The sequence below is a fragment of the Electrona antarctica genome (genome assembly GCF_951216825.1).
Source record: "Electrona antarctica genome assembly, chromosome: 9".
In the NCBI taxonomy this organism is placed as follows: domain Eukaryota; kingdom Metazoa; phylum Chordata; class Actinopteri; order Myctophiformes; family Myctophidae; genus Electrona; species Electrona antarctica.
The window spans coordinates 57397180-57416052 of record NC_136790.1 but is presented as its reverse complement, the minus strand read 5'-3'; the positions used below and the strand labels follow the sequence as shown (position 1 = coordinate 57416052).

General features: G+C 44.8%; 1 protein-coding gene across 1 annotated transcript in view; it reads right to left on the bottom strand.

Moving 5' to 3' along the window:
• Positions 1-1723: 1723 nt before the first annotated feature.
• Positions 1724-18873, bottom strand: part of wdr44 (WD repeat domain 44) — a 72956-nt gene continuing 55806 nt past the window's right edge. The window contains exons 18-23 of the mRNA XM_079511324.1: positions 15586-15777; positions 14444-14545; positions 10287-10402; positions 9505-9632; positions 8142-8291; positions 1724-5079 (exon numbers count right to left, since the gene is read on the bottom strand). Coding sequence (XP_079367450.1) covers positions 4991-5079; positions 8142-8291; positions 9505-9632; positions 10287-10402; positions 14444-14545; positions 15586-15777 — 777 coding nt within the window. The 3' untranslated portion in view covers positions 1724-4990. The remainder of the gene's footprint in view (positions 5080-8141; positions 8292-9504; positions 9633-10286; positions 10403-14443; positions 14546-15585; positions 15778-18873) is intronic.

The window sequence follows — 18873 nt, the reverse complement described above, 5'->3', positions numbered from 1 at the left end:
AACTCTCCATCTAGCTGGGGACCCCCTGGAACCCCCTCAACTCTCCATCTAGCTGGGGACCCCCTGGAACCCCCTCAACTCTCCATCATCTAGCTGGGGACCCCCTGGAACCCCCTCAACTCTCCATCTAGCTGGGGACCCCCTGGAACCCCCTCAACTCTCCATCATCTAGCTGGGGACCCCCTGGAACCCCCTCAACTCTCCATCTAGCTGGGGACCCGCTGGAACCCCCTCAACTCTCCATCTAGCTGGGGACCCCCTGGAACCCCCTCAACTCTCCATCATCTAGCTGGGGACCCCCTGGAACCTCCTCAATTCTCCATCATCTACCTGGGGACCCCCTGGAACCTCCTCAACTCTCCATCATCTAGCTGGGGACCCCCTGGAACCTCCTCAACTCTCCATCTAGCTGGGGACCCCCTGGAACCTCCTCAACTCTCCATCTACCTGGGGACCCCCTGGAACCTCCTCAACTCTCCATCTAGCTGGGGACCCCCTGGAACCTCCTCAACTCTCCATCTACCTGGGGACCCCCTGGAACCTCCTCAACTCTCCATCATCTACCTCGGGACCCCCTGGAACCTCCTCAACTCTCCATCTACCTGGGGACCCCCTGGAACCTCCTCAACTCTCCATCATTTAGCTGGGGACCCCCTGGAAGCCCCTCAACTCTCCATCTAGCTGGGGACCCCCTGGAAGCCCCTCAACTCTCCATCTAGCTGGGGACCCCCTGGAACCTCCTCAACTCTCCATCTACCTGGGGACCCCCTGGAACCCCCTCAAGGACTGTTTCAGGGGGTCATGACCCCTTGGACTGATATTGAAGAAGTGCAGTGTGAGCATATAATTATAGAGCATTAAACTCAGGCTTTATTCTCATAACCATGAGCTCGGTTCGGGGCTCTCCCCAGGTTGGCACCACCGGGTAAAAATAAATAAATCACCCTTGTGTGAAGTGAGGGGCGCTCTTATCATCATACATCACATTCCGTGCTCAGCCAATAAAATCATCACAAGTGTCATTTCGGCAAATCACTTTTCTGACCTCACTGTTTATCTTCAATACGTACTTTGCTCAGCCAATCAAATCATCGCTACGCGGTGATCAGCGAATCACAAGCCAGTTTTGTGTTCACAGAGCTGTAAAGCTGACCATGGGAGGGGCTAGGGGGAGGGGCTAGCAGCTCCACCTCACAAACTAAAGGGTTACAAAATGGTGGATAAACAAGACCTTTTTGTTTCAATAAAAGACCAGAAACAAAGTTCTTCTTTTTGAGTGGTGCAAACCACTCCAACAACCAGCTTTGTCTGTATGTTTGTGTACCTGTGCACAGGTGAGCATGGTTACCATGGTCACTGACATTACGTCAGACCACAGCTGATCAGGCTATATAAGACCTTGCACCACACGGGTGTGATTTTTAGTGTATTCACAATTTTTATTGAAATTAGCAGAATTTGTATTGAAATGAACAGAATTTGTATGTAAATGAACATAATTTGCATTGAAATGAACAGAATTTGTATTGAAATGAACATAATTTGTATTGAAATGAACAGAATTTGTATGTAAATGAGACATCGGGCTCTGATCTAATCAGGGTCCGACTGGTTTTAGAAAAGCGGAAAGACGATAATGTGCAAAATGTTACACAGTAAAGAGTTTAAACTAGACGTGAGTTTTCATTCAGGAAGGAAAGAAAACAGAAACAAGAAAATAAAATAAGTATCAAAAAGGTTACTTTATAGAACGTCGTATCAGAAATGAAATAATAATCACCAGACCATTAATTAAAAGCTTCCCCACAACAACATCCAGTCATAATAATCAATAATCCATTAGTAGACAACAATACCCACATGATTCATCTGTTGTTCTTTTAAGACCACATCATATGAAATGTATTTTGACCGATAAACCGTCTAAAAGGAAATAAAATCAATCTGTTCTCAAACGATTTAATTTCAAGGACCCCCTAAACCTTAAGTCTCGAGAGTGTACAGGGGGGGGGAGGGGTCAATAAACGGAAAACTATACGATTTCTGTACGTAGGCACGATACGATCCGCTTGGCGAAGAAACATTTAAAGTGAAAACAACCGTTTTTTTCTTGTTTGTTTTTTAATCAAGTGATTATGTTTTATGTTATTCTAAATACACATGATTAGCAACTTAAAGTATAAAGTGTTCTTTCCTTGCTCTGGTTGAACAGAAGAGGAAACAGGAAAATAACGGGACTCAGAAATGACGGCGGAACCGAGAAATCTTCTTCTCAAACACTTTTAAGGCTCCATTTGACACTCCTCTGCGACGCGGTGCCGAAAATACAGCAGATCCACAAGCTCGAGGTGTGCTGAGAGGGCTGAGCTTGGACAGCTTGTAGATCTGCGTTTTTCCTTGTCTTTTTTTTTTCACCGACCGCGGGCGACTAGAGGACCCAGAAATGACCAGTGAACCAATGAAATGTTTGCTTGCAAAACAAAAAACAAAAACATGCCTTTAAGGTTTGATTTAAAGGCAGTTGCGTGTCGAAAGTAGGCGATCTGCAAGATCACGCGTGACTGAGCTTGTATATCGGCTAAATTTTTTTGGGCGAGTGATACCGCACCAAACAGGATATGACACGGGCATAATAACGTGGCCTTAATTACGTCAGTCCCCGAACCTCCGTACAGACGTCAGAAGACGTCCTTGGCAGAGAGAGAGTTAAGCCCAAACCACAACCGGGTGGACGCAACGAAACAAAACAACGAAGCGGTTCTCAGGACAACCGCACCGACGCAACGGCCACTGGGTTGCCAGGTGTGGCGTGATGTGGCGTGGGGAAGCATTGGTGCTGGGTTGCCAGGTGTGGCGTGTGGGGAATCATTGGTGCAATTTTGGGCTTTAATATAGCCCAAAACTCAATGAGTTGCCTTGGTGTGGTTGACCTTGTCCCGTCCTTTTGGTGTGGTTTGGGCTTTAAGAACAGTATCTCTCAAAACGTTTCCATGTCAAGGACCCCCAAATAGACCCCCGTTTGAAACGATACGGCCCACAGGGACCACCCATACACAGGGACCACCCATACACAGGGAACACCCATAAATAGGGACCACCCATACACAGGGACCACCCACGTGAGGGATAGATTTCTACGGCCATACTTTAGCCAGTTGATTCTCAACCGTTTTAGTTCCAGTAAAAATATAACTTGCAGCACATTAATTTAATTTCACAGGCTGACGGGCTGAAGGATGAAGGAAGGCCACGGTGACGTTACAATAAAACACATCTATCTGTGAATAAATCATCATAATAATAATAATATAACAACAACAACACAGTTGTTTGGCATTCAAGAAAAAAATATATACAAAGACAGAGAGAAAGAAACAGCCAATCACGTCCCTCTGTACTGTAGCAGAGGGCCAATGACGTCCCTCCGTACTGTAGCAGAGGGCCAATCACGTCCCTCCGTACTGTAGCAGAGGGCCAATCACGTCCCTCTGTACTGTAGCAGTGGACCAATCACGTCCCTCTGTACTGTAGCAGAGGGCCAATCACGTCCCTCCGTACTGTAGCAGAGGGCCAATCACGTCCCTCTGTACTGTAGCAGTGGACCAATCACGACCTCTGTACTGTAGGTTCCCAAAATGTTTAGCTCGATATTAAGACCTTTGACCCAAACTAGAGGAAATAGCAGATCTACAAGTTTCACAACATGTTTCATGTTGTTAAAACATGTGTCTCCTAATTTAAGGAATTTCGTTGATTTCTCTGTGATTTCTCAGTTACTGAAATAAAGGAAAAAGTGAAAACAAAAAAATAAAGGCACCCACAACCAGTGCACTATAGTATCTATCTTCCCTGTGTGTGTGTGTGCGCAGTGGCGTGCACAGACATTTAGAGGGGCAGGTGCTCAAGTTAAAAAAGGGCACCTTGTGCAGCGCGTGGAACCGGCCGGTTGCCTTAATCCATTTTGGGCGGGAACCCCTTTTGGTGTTAGCATTATGTTATGCTTTAGCTATTGAAAAATAGCAGATCTACAAGCTCATAGCGCGCCACCGAGTGGCGCGCTATGAACTTGTAGGTCTGCTATTTTTGAAAAATCAAAAAAAAAGGAGAAAAAAAAAGTTGTTTTTTCTTTTTTTTTCAAAAGGGCACATTGCCAAAAGGGCAGGGGGTGCTCTAGCACCCCCTAGTGTCTATCTGTGCACGCCACTGTGTGTGCGTGCGCATGTGTGTGCATGTGCGTGTGCGTGCATGTGTGTGTGTACGTGTGTGCGTGGGTGGGGGGGGGGGGGGGGGGGGTGTTAGGGTCACTGCTCTTCCAGAAACAATACAAATAAATACATTCCTGGATAGCTCACCATTAATATGTGTGTGTGCGTGTGTGTGTGCACGTGTGTGTGTTGGGGGGATTAGGACTGTCCCAATCCGATCGCGTCATGATCAAAATGATCGGAGTCGGATGGGGAGCTATAGATGGTGATCTGGACATCCCTAGAATCAATATTAAATCCATATCATGACATCAGACTGGACATAGTCTGTGGTTTGGGATATTATGGTTCTGTGGTGATATGTTGGCATGAACGTGTTCTATAAAAATATAAACATCAGATCAGGATGAATGGGTATCGGCAGATACTCAAAACCAAATGATCAGATCGGAAATCAGATCGGAAGCAAAAAGAAAGAAAAAACATGATCGGCACATCTCTAGACCTCTAGACCTCTAGATCCCTAGACCGCCACAGCTCGCCATCTTCATCAAGCACGTGTCAGCAGATCTGTTATATCTGGAGGGGCGGGTCAGTATAGAAGGGGCGTGTCAGTAGGTGGAGCACGTCACTAGGTGGGGCATGTCAGGGGGCGTGTCAGTAGGTGGGGCATGTCAGGGGGCGTGTCAGTAGGTGGGGCGTGTCAGGGGGCGTGCCCAGGGGCATGCCAGTAGGTGGAGCCTGTTGTTTTTAGGGGCGCGTCATGGGGCGTGTCAGGGGGCGTGTCAGTAGCGCTTGACGTTGATGAACACTTTGATGGCTCCGGTGAAGTCAGCGGAGAGCAGAACCTCTGTGTGGTCTGTCTTCAGAGCTCCTGGGAGAGAGACATAGACAATACATTAGATACCAGAGAGAGAGAGAGAGAGAGAGTATAAACTCGGGTTGCAAAAGGGGCGAAGTGACCCTTGCAGTGATACTCTAACTCCGGCCTGCGGGCCACTTCCGGCCCGCGGCGCAATTTTGACTGGCCCACCAATCCAATGTGCGTAATGTCCTGATTGTCACGTAGCCAACACACTTTAAACTGAGCAGATTGGACCTTCCGTTCCAGAGATAACGGCCAAAACGTCTTTAGTTTAATGTGAGCTAGTGGGGGTTTTTTTTCTCTCTAGAGAGGCTGCTGTATCGATACAGCAGCACCATGAAATATCTGGGTTGACAAACGCGCCTCTGTTTAACGTTGGGCGCGTTTGGAAGCACCGCACCGGAGCACACTGGCCTGTTAGTTTGCATCGCACAGTGCGCTCAGTGCGCTATTTCCGAACGCGCCCGTTATCAAAGCCCTCCTTGCAATGCACTCCCTTCCCAGACCCCTTGTTAGGATGTTTACTCCAGTGGAGTAATATCTAGAAACTGCCTTCCATTTACATTTCACAAAAGATTTGCTCTCGTCGTACGTTACTACGTTCCAGTCCCAAAAAAGCGGTTGAGAAACCTGTGCAATTCATCCAGACCAAAAGCAAAGCCCCCGCTGTTAATTTAGCATCGCATTGTAAACAGCTGTGCCTCGTTATAACCACAAACGTTTCTAACTTGCGGTCACAGTCGCGATACTTTTCAGTTGTGTGGTACTTTCATATAACCTGACTCCGCCAGATGGGGCAGCAGAGAGTACACTGGGTTTGGTGGCCCTGGAGCATCGAGTCTGCCTGAGAGTTCCCAGATGGGAGCAGGAGGGGGGAACCCAGTGTACTCTCTGCTGCCCCATCTGGCGGAGTTAACTTTTATATGGATTTAACTGTAACAGAAAGTTCTATCCAGACTATCCACAGTCCCATCTCCAGTCACAGAGCTGGACTGACACAGAGAGGCGACGGCAAGCAGCACGTTCATATCCACAAGCTAGAAGTCAGAAGTGTTGCCAGTATAACTCTATGGCAGAAACAAGCAACCATGTCTATACAAAATAAACCAAAAAGAAGCAACACTGGTCCTTTCTGGCCAGTGTTGCCAAATCTGTTTATAAGTAATTTTGGGATTATTTTTGTAGATTGAAAAAATATTGGGGGTCCTTTGCTCTTGCCATGAGAGCCACAATGTTTGAGCCACAAACACATGTCCTCGCTCTCTCTCTCTTCTCCTCCTTTTGCATAAATTAAATAGGCCTATTCATGATTCTGCTTATACAGAAGTAGCCTATGTTAGTATGTTTTATGGAAACAGTTTGTGTTGAATGTGCTAATTGCACAGAATTATTAAAAAGAGAGAAAATGGCCAAGCCATAAAATAATGCACATTGCACTTGTCTTTTCATACATCATGTGGAAATAAGGCAAATAAAAAACTAACATTAATGTTGTCATTTTATCAACTGGCCCCTGGCCATTTTCATAATGTAGAGCCATCCCTCAGCTATTTGAGGGATGGCTCTACCTGAAGGAATTGGGGTTCCCGCCCAGAATGGGTTAAAGGTTAAATCTCCACCTGAAGGAATGGTCTCAGAGTCTATTAAAGGTTAAATTAGTACCTGAAGGAATGGTCTCAGAGTCTATTAAAGGTTAAATCTCCACCTGAAGGAATGGTCTCAGAGTCTATTAAAGGTTAAATCTCTACCTGAAGGAATGGTCTCAGAGTCTATTAAAGGTTAAATCTCTACCTGAAGGAATGGTCTCAGAGTCTATTAAAGGTTAAATCTCTACCTGAAGGAATGGTCTCAGAGTCTATTAAAGGTTAAATCTCTACCTGAAGGAATGGTCTCAGAGTCTATTAAAGGTTAAATCTCCACCTGAAGGAATGGTCTCAGAGTCTATTAAAGGTTAAATCTCTACCTGAAGGAATGGTCTCAGAGTCTATTAAAGGTTAAATCTCCACCTGAAGGAATGGTCTCAGAGTCTATTAAAGGTTAAATTAGTACCTGAAGGAATGGTCTCAGAGTCTATTAAAGGTTAAATCTCTACCTGAAGGAATGGTCTCAGAGTCTATTAAAGGTTAAATCTCTACCTGAAGGAATGGTCTCAGAGTCTAAAGGTTAAATTAGTACCTGAAGGAATGGTCTCAGAGTCTATTAAAGGTTAAATCTCTACCTGAAGGAATGGTCTCAGTCTATTAAAGGTTAAATCTCTACCTGAAGGAATGGTCTCAGAGTCTATTAAAGGTTAAATCTCCACCTGAAGGAATGGTCTCAGAGTCTATTAAAGGTTAAATCTCTACCTGAAGGAATGGTCTCAGAGTCTATTAAAGGTTAAATCTCTACCTGAAGGAATGGTCTCAGAGTCTAAAGGTTAAATTAGTACCTGAAGGAATGGTCTCAGAGTCTATTAAAGGTTAAATATCCACCTGAAGGAATGGTCTCAGAGTCTATTAAAGGTTAAATATCCACCTGAAGGAATGGTCTCAGAGTCTATTAAAGGTTAAATCTCTACCTGAAGGAATGGTCTCAGAGTCTATTAAAGGTTAAATCTCTACCTGAAGGAATGGTCTCAGAGTATATTAAAGGTTAAATATCCACCTGAAGGAATGGTCTCATAGTCTATTAAAGGTTAAATCTCTACCTGAAGGAATGGTCTCAGAGTCTATTAAAGGTTAAATCTCTACCTGAAGGAATGGTCTCAGAGTCTATTAAAGGTTAAATCTCCACCTGAAGGAATGGTCTGAGTCTATTAAAGGTTAAATCTCCACCTGAAGGAATGGTCTCAGAGTCTATTAAAGGTTAAATCTCTACCTGAAGGAATGGTCTCAGAGTCTATTAAAGGTTAAATCTCTACCTGAAGGAATGGTCTCAGAGTCTATTAAAGGTTAAATCTCTACCTGAAGGAATGGTCTCAGAGTCTATTAAAGGTTAAGTAAGTACCTGAAGGAATGGTCTCAGAGTCTATTAAAGGTTAAATCTCCACCTGAAGGAATGGTCTCAGAGTCTATTAAAGGTTAAATCTCTACCTGAAGGAATGGTCTCAGAGTCTTCAGAGTCCAGGCTCTGGCGGTCGGGCTCAGGTTTCTCAGCGGCTGCAGCTCCGCTCACGGCCTCCGGGGGCACTATGAGGCCCGGGTGAGGAGCAAAGATGGCCGACGTCACCACCGCGTTGTGAGCTGGACGCGTGAACGCACACGCACACACACACACACACACACCACACACAATATGTTAATTTATTTATTTTGAAAAAAACTGCTTGAAATATGGATATTTCTCAACATGGAAATGATTGATGATAATGCAATACACTGTGTACTGTGTCAAATACCTTAGAGGGACAGCGTTACCTTTCATTCCTTCCCAGAAGTCATTGCGGTCTCAGAGGTGAACTCACCTTTAATTCCTTCCCAGAAGTCATTGCGGTCTCTCCGTATGGACGTGAACTCACCTTTAACCGTTTCCGTCCGTAGGACGGCTCCACACGTCCTAGGTAACCCAATCGACGCGTACATAGGACGAGTGTACACGTCCTAGCGCATCCTCAATGATATCAGGCGAGGGGAGAATATTCTGAATTTTTTCCTTTTTATTATTTTTCAGTCGGACACTCGGCCACCGTAGAGTGAAGTAATATCCGTTGACTTAGCTGTTAGCGCGGCAGAAAGAATGCCTCGTCTCTCCTAATCCAGGGCGCTCTCCGTGGTTTTGATCCGACGGATATACTACGCGCTTCATTTCTGACTTTAACATGCCTCTCGTTCAAAATATGAATGCTTTGGAGCTTCTAGCGATATAATAGACTCGAGACCAAGGTAAGCTAACACAATATTTCTCCGGGTTTCTTCCGGATTGTTTCCGGGGGGGGGTCATTGCGGCCTCGCCGTACGGAGGTGAACTCACCTTTAATTCCTTCCCAGAAGTCATTGCGGTCTCGCCGTACGGAGGTGAACTCACCTTTAATTCCTTCCCAGAAGTCATTGCGGTCTCACCGTACGGAGGTGAACTCACCTTTAATTCCTTCCCAGAAGTCATTGCGGCCTCGCCGTACGGAGGTGAACTCACCTTTAATTCCTTCCCAGAAGTCATTGCGGTCTCGCCGTACGGAGGTGAACTAACCTTTAATTCCTTCCCAGAAGTCATTGCGGTCTCGCCGTACGGAGGTGAACTCACCTTTAATTCCTTCCCAGAAGTCATTGCGGTCTCGCCGTACGGAGGTGAACTCACCTTTAATTCCTTCCCAGAAGTCATTGCGGTCTCGCCGTACGGAGGTGAACTCACCTTTAATTCCTTCCCAGAAGTCATTGCGGTCTCGCCGTACGGAGGTGAACTCACCTTTAATTCCTTCCCAGAAGTCATTGCGGTCTCGCCGTACGGAGGTGAACTCACCTTTAATTCCTTCCCAGAAGTCATTGCGGTCTCGCCGTACGGAGGTGAACTTGCTCAGGTCGTGGTACGTGCTCCAGATGTAGACGTACTTGTCCTCCGATCCGCTCACGATGAACGAGTAGTCGTGGCTGAAACCAAAAGGATTGTGACATTAAAATAAAGTTTTTCTAAGTTTTCTTTCTTTCAATCATTTTATTTTTCATTTTTGCACAAACTGATACATGACTCACATATACATAGACTAACACCGACATACATTATACATACGTCCATACATCATCTTCTTACTACTTATATATTCCTGTATAGTCTTCGAAATCATAAAACCTTTGTACTTAATAGGAATAGTTCCTTAATTTGCAAAACCTCTTGATAATATTTCTGCGTATTCTCCTCCCATGTATTCCACAACTGGGCCCCAGACTGAGAAAAATCCCCCCATGTCTCCTTGGAGAACATGTGTCTAAGTTTTCTTAATCTTTTCCCGGTTCCCGTCCAGAATGGGTTCGTTGTGACTGAAACCAACAACAACGTTAAAATTACACTTTCTACGATCAGAGTCATCTTCAACGTCTCATCACAGTTTTACAGGTAAAGTGGATGAAATTCGTTTTTTGTGCGTGTGACCTGAAGCTAGCTTTAATCTGGCTGCTGTGTGTGTGTGTGTGTGTGTGTGTGTGTGTGTGTGTGTGCGTGCGTGCATGTCACCTGAAGCTAGCTTTGATCTGGCTGCTCCTGTGCGTGTGTGTGTGTGTGCGTGTGTGTATGTGTTCGTGCGTCACCTGAAGCTAGCTTTGATCTGGCTGCTGCTGTTGACTAGGCCTTTGTACTTCATGGACAGAGAGAGGTCACGGAGGTCGTACAGCCGGATGCGAGAGTCGTTGGACGTCACCAGAATCTGAGGAGAAAAAAACACACACACAAAAGACCTTTCAATGTTAACACGCAGTCCGCCACAACCGTAGAAAACCGTGTTAAACCATTTAGACCTGAGGACGTTTCTACAAATGTCGTTTTCTGAAAAACCTTTGTTTCTATGTCAGTCGTTCTCAAACATGTTCATGTCAAGAACCCCCAAAAATATATGTAGCCTAATTGGCCGCCAAATCCCATCTAAAAATATGATGTTCCAGGGACCCCCCAGAAGCAAATATTTGAGTTACAAACGTTCACTCTGAAATAATATGAATTCAAAGATTTGCACCACATTTTCAAGATTGTTAAAAATTAGCAGATCTACAAGCTTGTAGCTACGAGCTTGTATATCTGCTATTTTTCAATAGCTAAAGTATAACATTGTGGCAGTTCAACAGTGTGAATTTGCAGAGAATGAGATTTGTTTGACATTATCTATTGTGTATTTGTTGATTGATAATTGATTGTTGACTCCATTGAAGGGAGCAACTACTGTGGGGTATGGGGACCATGCCAACAGTGGGAGGGTTTGTTTAGAGAACTCTTTAATCATATTATGTGGATAATTTATAGTATTATGTGACACTAAAATGTATGTTATGAATTGCTATCGTTTTAATTTATACGATATATGATCCAAAAAGCGTTCATATTTTGCGGGAGAGACGGATGAGGAGCAGAAATGAAGCGCCAGTATATCAATCCGTTCAAAACCATGGAGAGCGCCCTGGATTAGGAGAGACGAGTCATTATTTCTGTCGCGCTAACAGCTAAGTCAACGGTAAGCTAACACGAGTCTAGAGTGTAGCATACGGTAGCCGAAAGGCGAACTGACAAATTAAAAAAAAGGACAAAAAAATCCGAATATTCCTATCTCGCCCGGTATCATTGAGGATGCGCTAGGATGTACCCCTCGGTTCGAGTCCCTATGACGTGTGGCGACGTCCTACGGACGGAAACGGTTAAGAGGGGGACCTGCCACTGCACACGAGTCAATGTAGGATTGCACAGGGTGCAGAGCAGACCTAGATAGAGCCAACCTGGCCAGTGGGCTGTATATACTTCCTTTTTGTATGCGGTTTGTTGGAACGACCCTTTCATGTGAACTCTGCAAGGTGAATAAAAACTTGTTGGATTGTGCATCAAAAGACTTGGTTTTTCAGTACTTTTCACTATTTTTGAGCTGGTTCAGTACAATAGGACAAAGTGTGACAAACCTAATGCTTAAAACACCAAAAGGGGTTCCCGTTCTGAATGGGTTAAATTCATCGTCTAGCCCGCCAGAACCGTAGCTACGTTATCCAGGGGTTTATATTCTTTAATACATTTTTATTTCATTTTAAGATGAAAGGGACAGGTACAGGCATAACAAAACAAATGCACATATATTAATTACTTGCCAACTAGTAACAATCAGTGGCTAAATGCCCCCTTCCTACCCCCAGGACCTCTTCCTACCCCCAGACCCCCAAACCACCATTGACAAAAAAAGGGAAAAATATAGTAATAATTATAATAACAATTAAATACAACATGAAACTAGATTTTCTAAATTAACAACAAATTGTAAAAAAAAAAAAAAAAAAAAAAAGTGTGGGGGGTGTGGTGCCTGGCCCTACTACAGTCATGACCTGAAGTCAGCTTGTGGTACCTGGCCTTACTGCAGTCATGACCTGAAGTCAGCTTGTGGTACCTGGCCTTACTGCAGTCATGACCTGAAGTCAGCGTGTGTGGTACCTGGCCTTACTACAGTCATGACCTGAAGTCAGCTTGTGGTACCTGGCCTTACTGCAGTCATGACCTGAAGTCAGCTTGTGGTACCTGGCCTTACTACAGTCATGACCTGAAGTCAGCTTGTGGTACCTGGCCTTACTGCAGTCATGACCTGAAGTCAGCTTGTGGTACCTGGCCTTACTACAGTCATGACCTGAAGTCAGCTTGTGGTACCTGGCCTTACTGCAGTCATGACCTGAAGTCAGCTTGTGTGGTACCTGGCCTTACTGCAGTCATGACCTGAAGTCAGCTTGTGGTACCTGGCCTTACTACAGTCATGACCTGAAGTCAGCTTGTGGTACCTGGCCTTACTGCAGTCATGACCTGAAGTCAGCTTGTGGTACATGGCCTTACTACAGTCATGACCTGAAGTCAGTTTGTGTGGTAGCTGGCCTTACTACAGTCATGACCTGAAGTCAGCTTGTGGTACCTGGCCTTACTCCAGTCATGACCTGAAGTCAGCTTGTGGTACATGGCCTTACTACAGTCATGAGCTGAAGTCAGCTTGTGGTACATGGCCTTACTACAGTCATGACCTGAAGTCAGCTTGTGTGGTACCTGGCCTTACTACAGTCATGACCTGAAGTCAGCTTGTGGTACCTGGCCTTACTGCAGTCATGACCTGAAGTCAGCTTGTGGTACCTGGCCTTACTACAGTCATGACCTGAAGTCAGCTTGTGTGGTAGCTGGCCTTACTACAGTCATGACCTGAAGTCAGCTTGTGGTACCTGGCCTTACTACAGTCATGACCTGAAGTCAGCTTGTGTGGTGCCTGGCCTTACTATAGTCATGCGGGTGTTAAGACCTTCCTCATGACGGATAATAGTTGTTATGTATATAAAATTATAAATGTTTTATGGCTCAGCCAGTATATAATTCTGCTGTGGTGATTTCCTGTAGAAAGACATCCCTCTGGCTCGCCTTTGGTTTCGTTCCACTGTTTGTGTTTTGTTTTGTTCTGTGAGGGGAGGGCTCAGCCAGAGCTCTTAACTGACCCCTGTAACTTCAACAGATCAAAACCACGGAGAGCGCCCTAGATTAGCAGATACGAGGCATTCTTTCTGCCGCGCTAACAGGCTAGTGAACGAGACGCTAATATGACCGAAGAACGAAGCGTACGGTGGCCTTAGAGGCTAAAAAATGAAGGGAAAAAAAGGATAAAATTCAGAATATTCGCCTGATATATGTAGCCTGATATCATTGAGGATGCGCTAGGACGTGTACACACGTCCATAGCATCTGTCGATTGGATTCCCTAGGACGTGTACACACGTCCATAGCATGTGTCGGTTGGATTCCCTAGGACGTTTCCAGACGTCCTAGGGATGGGATGTGTTAACTGACCCCTGTAACTTCAACATGGTCGTGCTCCGAGCTGTCCAGATCCGACCACGTCCTTTTATCGGGAGTAAAAAATAAAAACAACAAACTGTGATCCCTTTCCTAGTATCAACGTTATATCTATATCATCTGTGATTTTGGCTATTTTTTTTAAAGATTTGTTTTTGGCTTTTGTGCCTTTATTGATAGTATCAAGTGAAGATTGACAGGAAAGTGAGAGAGAGAGAGAGAGAGAGAGAGAGAGAGAGAGAGAGAGAGAGAGAGAGAGAGAGAGAGAGAAGGGGAGAGACATGCAGCAAATGTCGTCATGAACGGGACTCGAACACGCGACACACTGTCAGGCCAGAGCCTATATGTGGCATGATGCGCCTGGACCGCTAGGCCAGCGGGCGCCCATGATATTGTACTATTAACAAATGTACTGCTTCTGGCGTAACGTTCCGTCTGATAAGCTTTATTATTGACAGCATATTTATTTTTTGGCTCTGCCTTTCCTTGTTTAGCGCGATGTTCGGAGGTCTTTGCTGATCATCCGGTGATCCCGATTGGAACATTGGGCGCTTTCTAGAGCAAGGATGGCTTCAATTTAGCTCGCTAGCATCGACGCTATTTATTTAGCGTCTAAGATGGCCGCCCCAAACAGGATGTGAGTCCAGCGTGTGTTGCACTACAAACGGCTCGGCAGGCTGCGGTTGGCTCTGCGTCCAGCAGGGGCCGCAGATGGATTAAATGTGGACGGCATGAACGTATTATATAAATATATATATAAACATCGGATCGGGAAAAATGGGTATCAGCAGATACTCAAAATGAAATTATATGATATTGTTGATACTTGTGTGTAGAGGCTGTGTGTGTGCGTGTGCGTGCGTGTGTTTGCGTGTGTGTGCGTGCGTGCGTGCGTGCGTACCTTATTCTCTCCGGGCAGAGGCTCGATTCCTGTGATTTTACGACCAACTCTGTTGCGCCCCCTGGTGGACCTGACGTGGATCTGCGTGTGGTATTTGAGGCGCTGCAAACAATATAAAACAAACACGGTGAGTACAGTGAGTCCAAGAGGCTTTTTATAGAATCTCATAATCCATAAACCTTTGACACAAATGTGAACCAGTTTCACTGAATTTTACACTAGTTAATTGAATCAGCTTTAGCGACATGAAGATACAAAGCTACATGCTACATGTCAAGACATTGAGACTATTTAGCCCCCCCATTAGAAAATATATGCCAGGGACCCTCATAAGAGAAGATTTTTACGGCTCTAGCAGTGATTCTCAACCCGTTTAATTTCAAGGACCCCGCAGTTTGACATGCATTAGTCTACGTACCCCCATTTAATGGCATTTCTATCTCTGGGAACCCCAATTTATATCGTAAAATCAATGTTAATTTAACTCTGAGAGTGTACAAATGGTTCCATTTGTACAGACCCATAAAGGGTCCATTTGGTAAAATATCATTTAGCTGGGGACCCTCTGGAACTCCCTCAAGGACCCCTGGGGGTCCCCGGACCCCACTTGGGGAACCAGTGTCGTAGAAGATGCATGGTATTTACTGACCTCGGTGTCGTAGAAGATGCATGGTATTTACTGACCTCTGTGTCATAGAAGATGCATGGTATTTACTGACCTCTGTGTCATAGAAGATGCATGGTATTTACTGACCTCGGTGTCATAGAAGATGCATGGTATTTACTGACCTCTGTGTCATAGAAGATGCATGGTATTTACTGACCTCTGTCATAGAAGATGCATGGTATTTACTGACCTCTGTGTCGTAGAAGATGCATGGTATTTACTGACCTCGGTGTCATAGAAGATGCATGGTATTTACTGACCTCTGTGTCATAGAAGATGCATGGTATTTACTGACCTCTGTGTCATAGAAGATGCATGGTATTTACTGACCTCTGTGTCATAGAAGATGCATGGTATTTACTGACCTCTGTGTCATAGAAGATGCATGGTATTTACTGACCTCTGTATCGTAGATTAGAAGATACATCATATTTACTAACCTCTGTATCGTAGAAGATGCATGGTATTTACTGACCTCGGTGTCGTAGAAGATGCATCGTCCGTCGTAGGTTCCGATCACGGCGTACTTCCCGTTCTGGCAGAAGTTGGCGGCGGTGATGAGGCGCGTGGTTCCGTCCACCTCGTTCCACAGCGCCACCTTCTTGTCGGGAATGTTCCACAGGCGGAGCTTCCCGTCCAGAGAGCCCGACAGGAAGTAGCGGTCGTCCTGCGGAGGTCACAGTTTAAGGGTTAAAGGTCATCCTACAGGGGTCACACGGTGTTTATTCCGTCGACTAAAACTATGACGGAAAACCTTTTGTTTCACTGGCGAGAACTAAATAGAGTACAGAGTAAAGTATCTGTCCTCTCTCTCTGTTCTAAACTAAATAGAGTAAAGAGTAAAGTATCTGTCCTCTCTCTCTGTTCTAAACTAAATAGAGTAAAGAATCTGTCATCTCTCTCTGTTCTAAACTAAATAGAGTAAAGAGTAAAGTATCTGTCCTCTCTCTGTTCTAAACTAAATAGAGTAAAGAGTAAAGTATCTGTCCTCTCTCTCTGTTCTAAACTAAATAGAGTAAAGAGTAAAGTATCTGTCCTCTCTCTGTTCTAAACTAAATAGAGTACAGAGTAAAGTATCTGTCCTATCTCTCTGTTCTAAACTAAATAGAGTAAAGAGTAAAGTATCTGTCCTCTCTCTGTTCTAAACTAAATAGAGTATAGAGTAAAGTATCTGTCCTCTCTCTCTGTTCTAAACTAAATAGAGTAAAGAGTAAAGTATCTGTCCTCTCTCTGTTCTAAACTAAATAGAGTAAAGTATCTGTCCTCTCTCTGTTCTAAACTAAATAGAGTAAAGAGTAAAGTATCTGTCCTCTGTCTCTGTTCTAAACTAAATAGAGTATAGAGTAAAGTATCTGTCCTCTCTCTCTGTTCTAAACTAAATAGAGTAAAGTATCTGTCCTCTCTCTCTGTTCTAAACTAAATAGAGTAAAGAGTAAAGTATCTGTCCTCTCTCTGTTCTAAACTAAATAGAGTAAAGAGTAAAGTATCTGTCCTATCTCTCTGTTCTAAACTAAATAGAGTAAAGAGTAAAGTATCTGTCCTATCTCTCTGTTCTAAACTAAATAGAGTAAAGTATCTGTCCTCTCTCTCTGTTCTAAACTAAATAGAGTAAAGAGTAAAGTATCTGTCCTCTCTCTGTTCTAAACTAAATAGAGTAAAGAGTAAAGTATCTGTCCTCTCTCTCTGTTCTAAACTAAAACTTATAGCATGTATAAACTAAACATGTATCAAAGTATATCAAAATGAAAACAGCAATATTGACTATATGTATCATGTCGTATCGTTTTGCAATGCAAATAATCAATTGTATCAATGCTACATTTTTGTGCGTGGTATTTAGCAATTTTTAGAAGTAAAAAGAGGGGTTTAATTACTTAGTTTAAAATAATGTCAATGTATTTTAAATAGTTACTGTATCGATTTCAAATCATTGAATCGTATCGTATCATATCGCCATAATGAACCATGTATCGTATCGTCAACCATGTATCGTGATACGTATCGTATCGCTGTTAAAAGGTATCGTTACACCCCTACTAGCTGCTACTTTTGTTTTATGTTAGAACGGGGGTTAGCACTGAGGTCAAGGTTCACTTTGTCATTTCATATGTTTTGCACATATAGAACGAAAATCGTACTCAGGACCAGCAGTGTATGTTTAAAAAATCAATAAAAAGAATAAGCATAAAATCCCAAAGTGCAGTGCATTAAAACTGAGCAGCATATTCAAAAAAATAATAATTAAGACAGCTAAAGTGCATTTTTTTAATTTAAGAGTTCAGTAGCCTGACAGTCCCCGGATAGAAGCTGCGTTTGAGCCTTTCAGTCCTGGCTTTGATGGAGCGCAGCCTCTACCGAGTCACTCACCCGGGGATGGAAGGTGATGGTTTATGTGGTTAGAACAGGGGTTAGAACAGGGGTCACTCACCCGGGGATGGAAGGTGATGGTTTATGTGGTTAGAACAGGGGTTAGAACAGAGGTCACTCACCCGGGAATGGAAGGTGATGGTTTATGTGGTTAGAACAGGGGTTAGAACAGGGGTCACTCACCCGGGAATGGAAGGTGATGGTTTATGTGGTTAGAACAGGGGTTAGAACAGAGGTCACTCACCCGGGAATGGAAGGTGATGGTTTATGTGGTTAGAACAGGGGTCACTCACCCGGGGATGGAAGGTGATGGTTTATGTGGTTAGAACAGGGGTCACTCACCCGGGGATGGAAGGTGATGGTTTATGGGGTTAGAACAGAGGTCACTCACCGGGGGATGGAAGGTGATGGTTTATGTGGTTAGAACAGGGGTTAGAACAGGGGTCACTCACCCGGGGATGGAAGGTGATGGTTTATGTGGTTAGAACAGGGGTTAGAACAGAGGTCACTCACCCGGGGATGGAAGGTGATGGTTTATGTGGTTAGAACAGGGGTTAGAACAGGGGTCACTCACCCGGGGATGGAAGGTGATGGTTTATGTGGTTAGAACAGGGGTTAGAACAGGGGTCACTCACCCGGGAATGGAAGGTGATGGTTTATGTGGTTAGAACAGGGGTTAGAACAGAGGTCACTCACCCGGGAACGGAAGGTGATGGTTTATGTGGTTAGAACAGGGGTCACTCACCCGGGGATGGAAGGTGATGGTTTATGTGGTTAGAACAGGGGTCACTCACCCGGGGATGGAAGGTGATGGTTTATGGGGTTAGAACAGAGGTCACTCACCGGGGGATGGAAGGTGATGGTTTATGTGGTTAGAACAGGGGTCACTCAACCGGGGATGGAAGGTGATGGTTTATGTGGTTAGAACAGGGGTCACTCACCCGGGGATGGAAGGTGATGGTTTATGGGGTTAGAACAGAGGTCACTCACCGGGGGATGGAAGGTGATGGTTTATGTGGTTAGAACAGGGGTCACTCACCCGGGGATGGAAGGTGATGGTTTATGTGGTTAGAACAGGGGTTAGAACAGGGGTCACTCACCCGGGGATGGAAGGTGATGGTTTATGTGGTTAGAACAGGGGTTAGAACAGAGGTCACTCACCCGGGGATGGAAGGTGATGGTTTATGTGGTTAGAACAGGGGTCACTCACCCGGGGATGGAAGGTGATGGTTCATGTGGTTAGAACAGGGGTTAGAACAGAGGTCACTCACCCGGGGATGGAAGGTGATGGTTTATGTGGTTAGAACAGGGGTTAGAACAGGGGTCACTCACCCGGGGATGGAAGGTGATGGTTTATGGGGTTAGAACAGGGGTCACTCACCCGGGGATGGAAGGT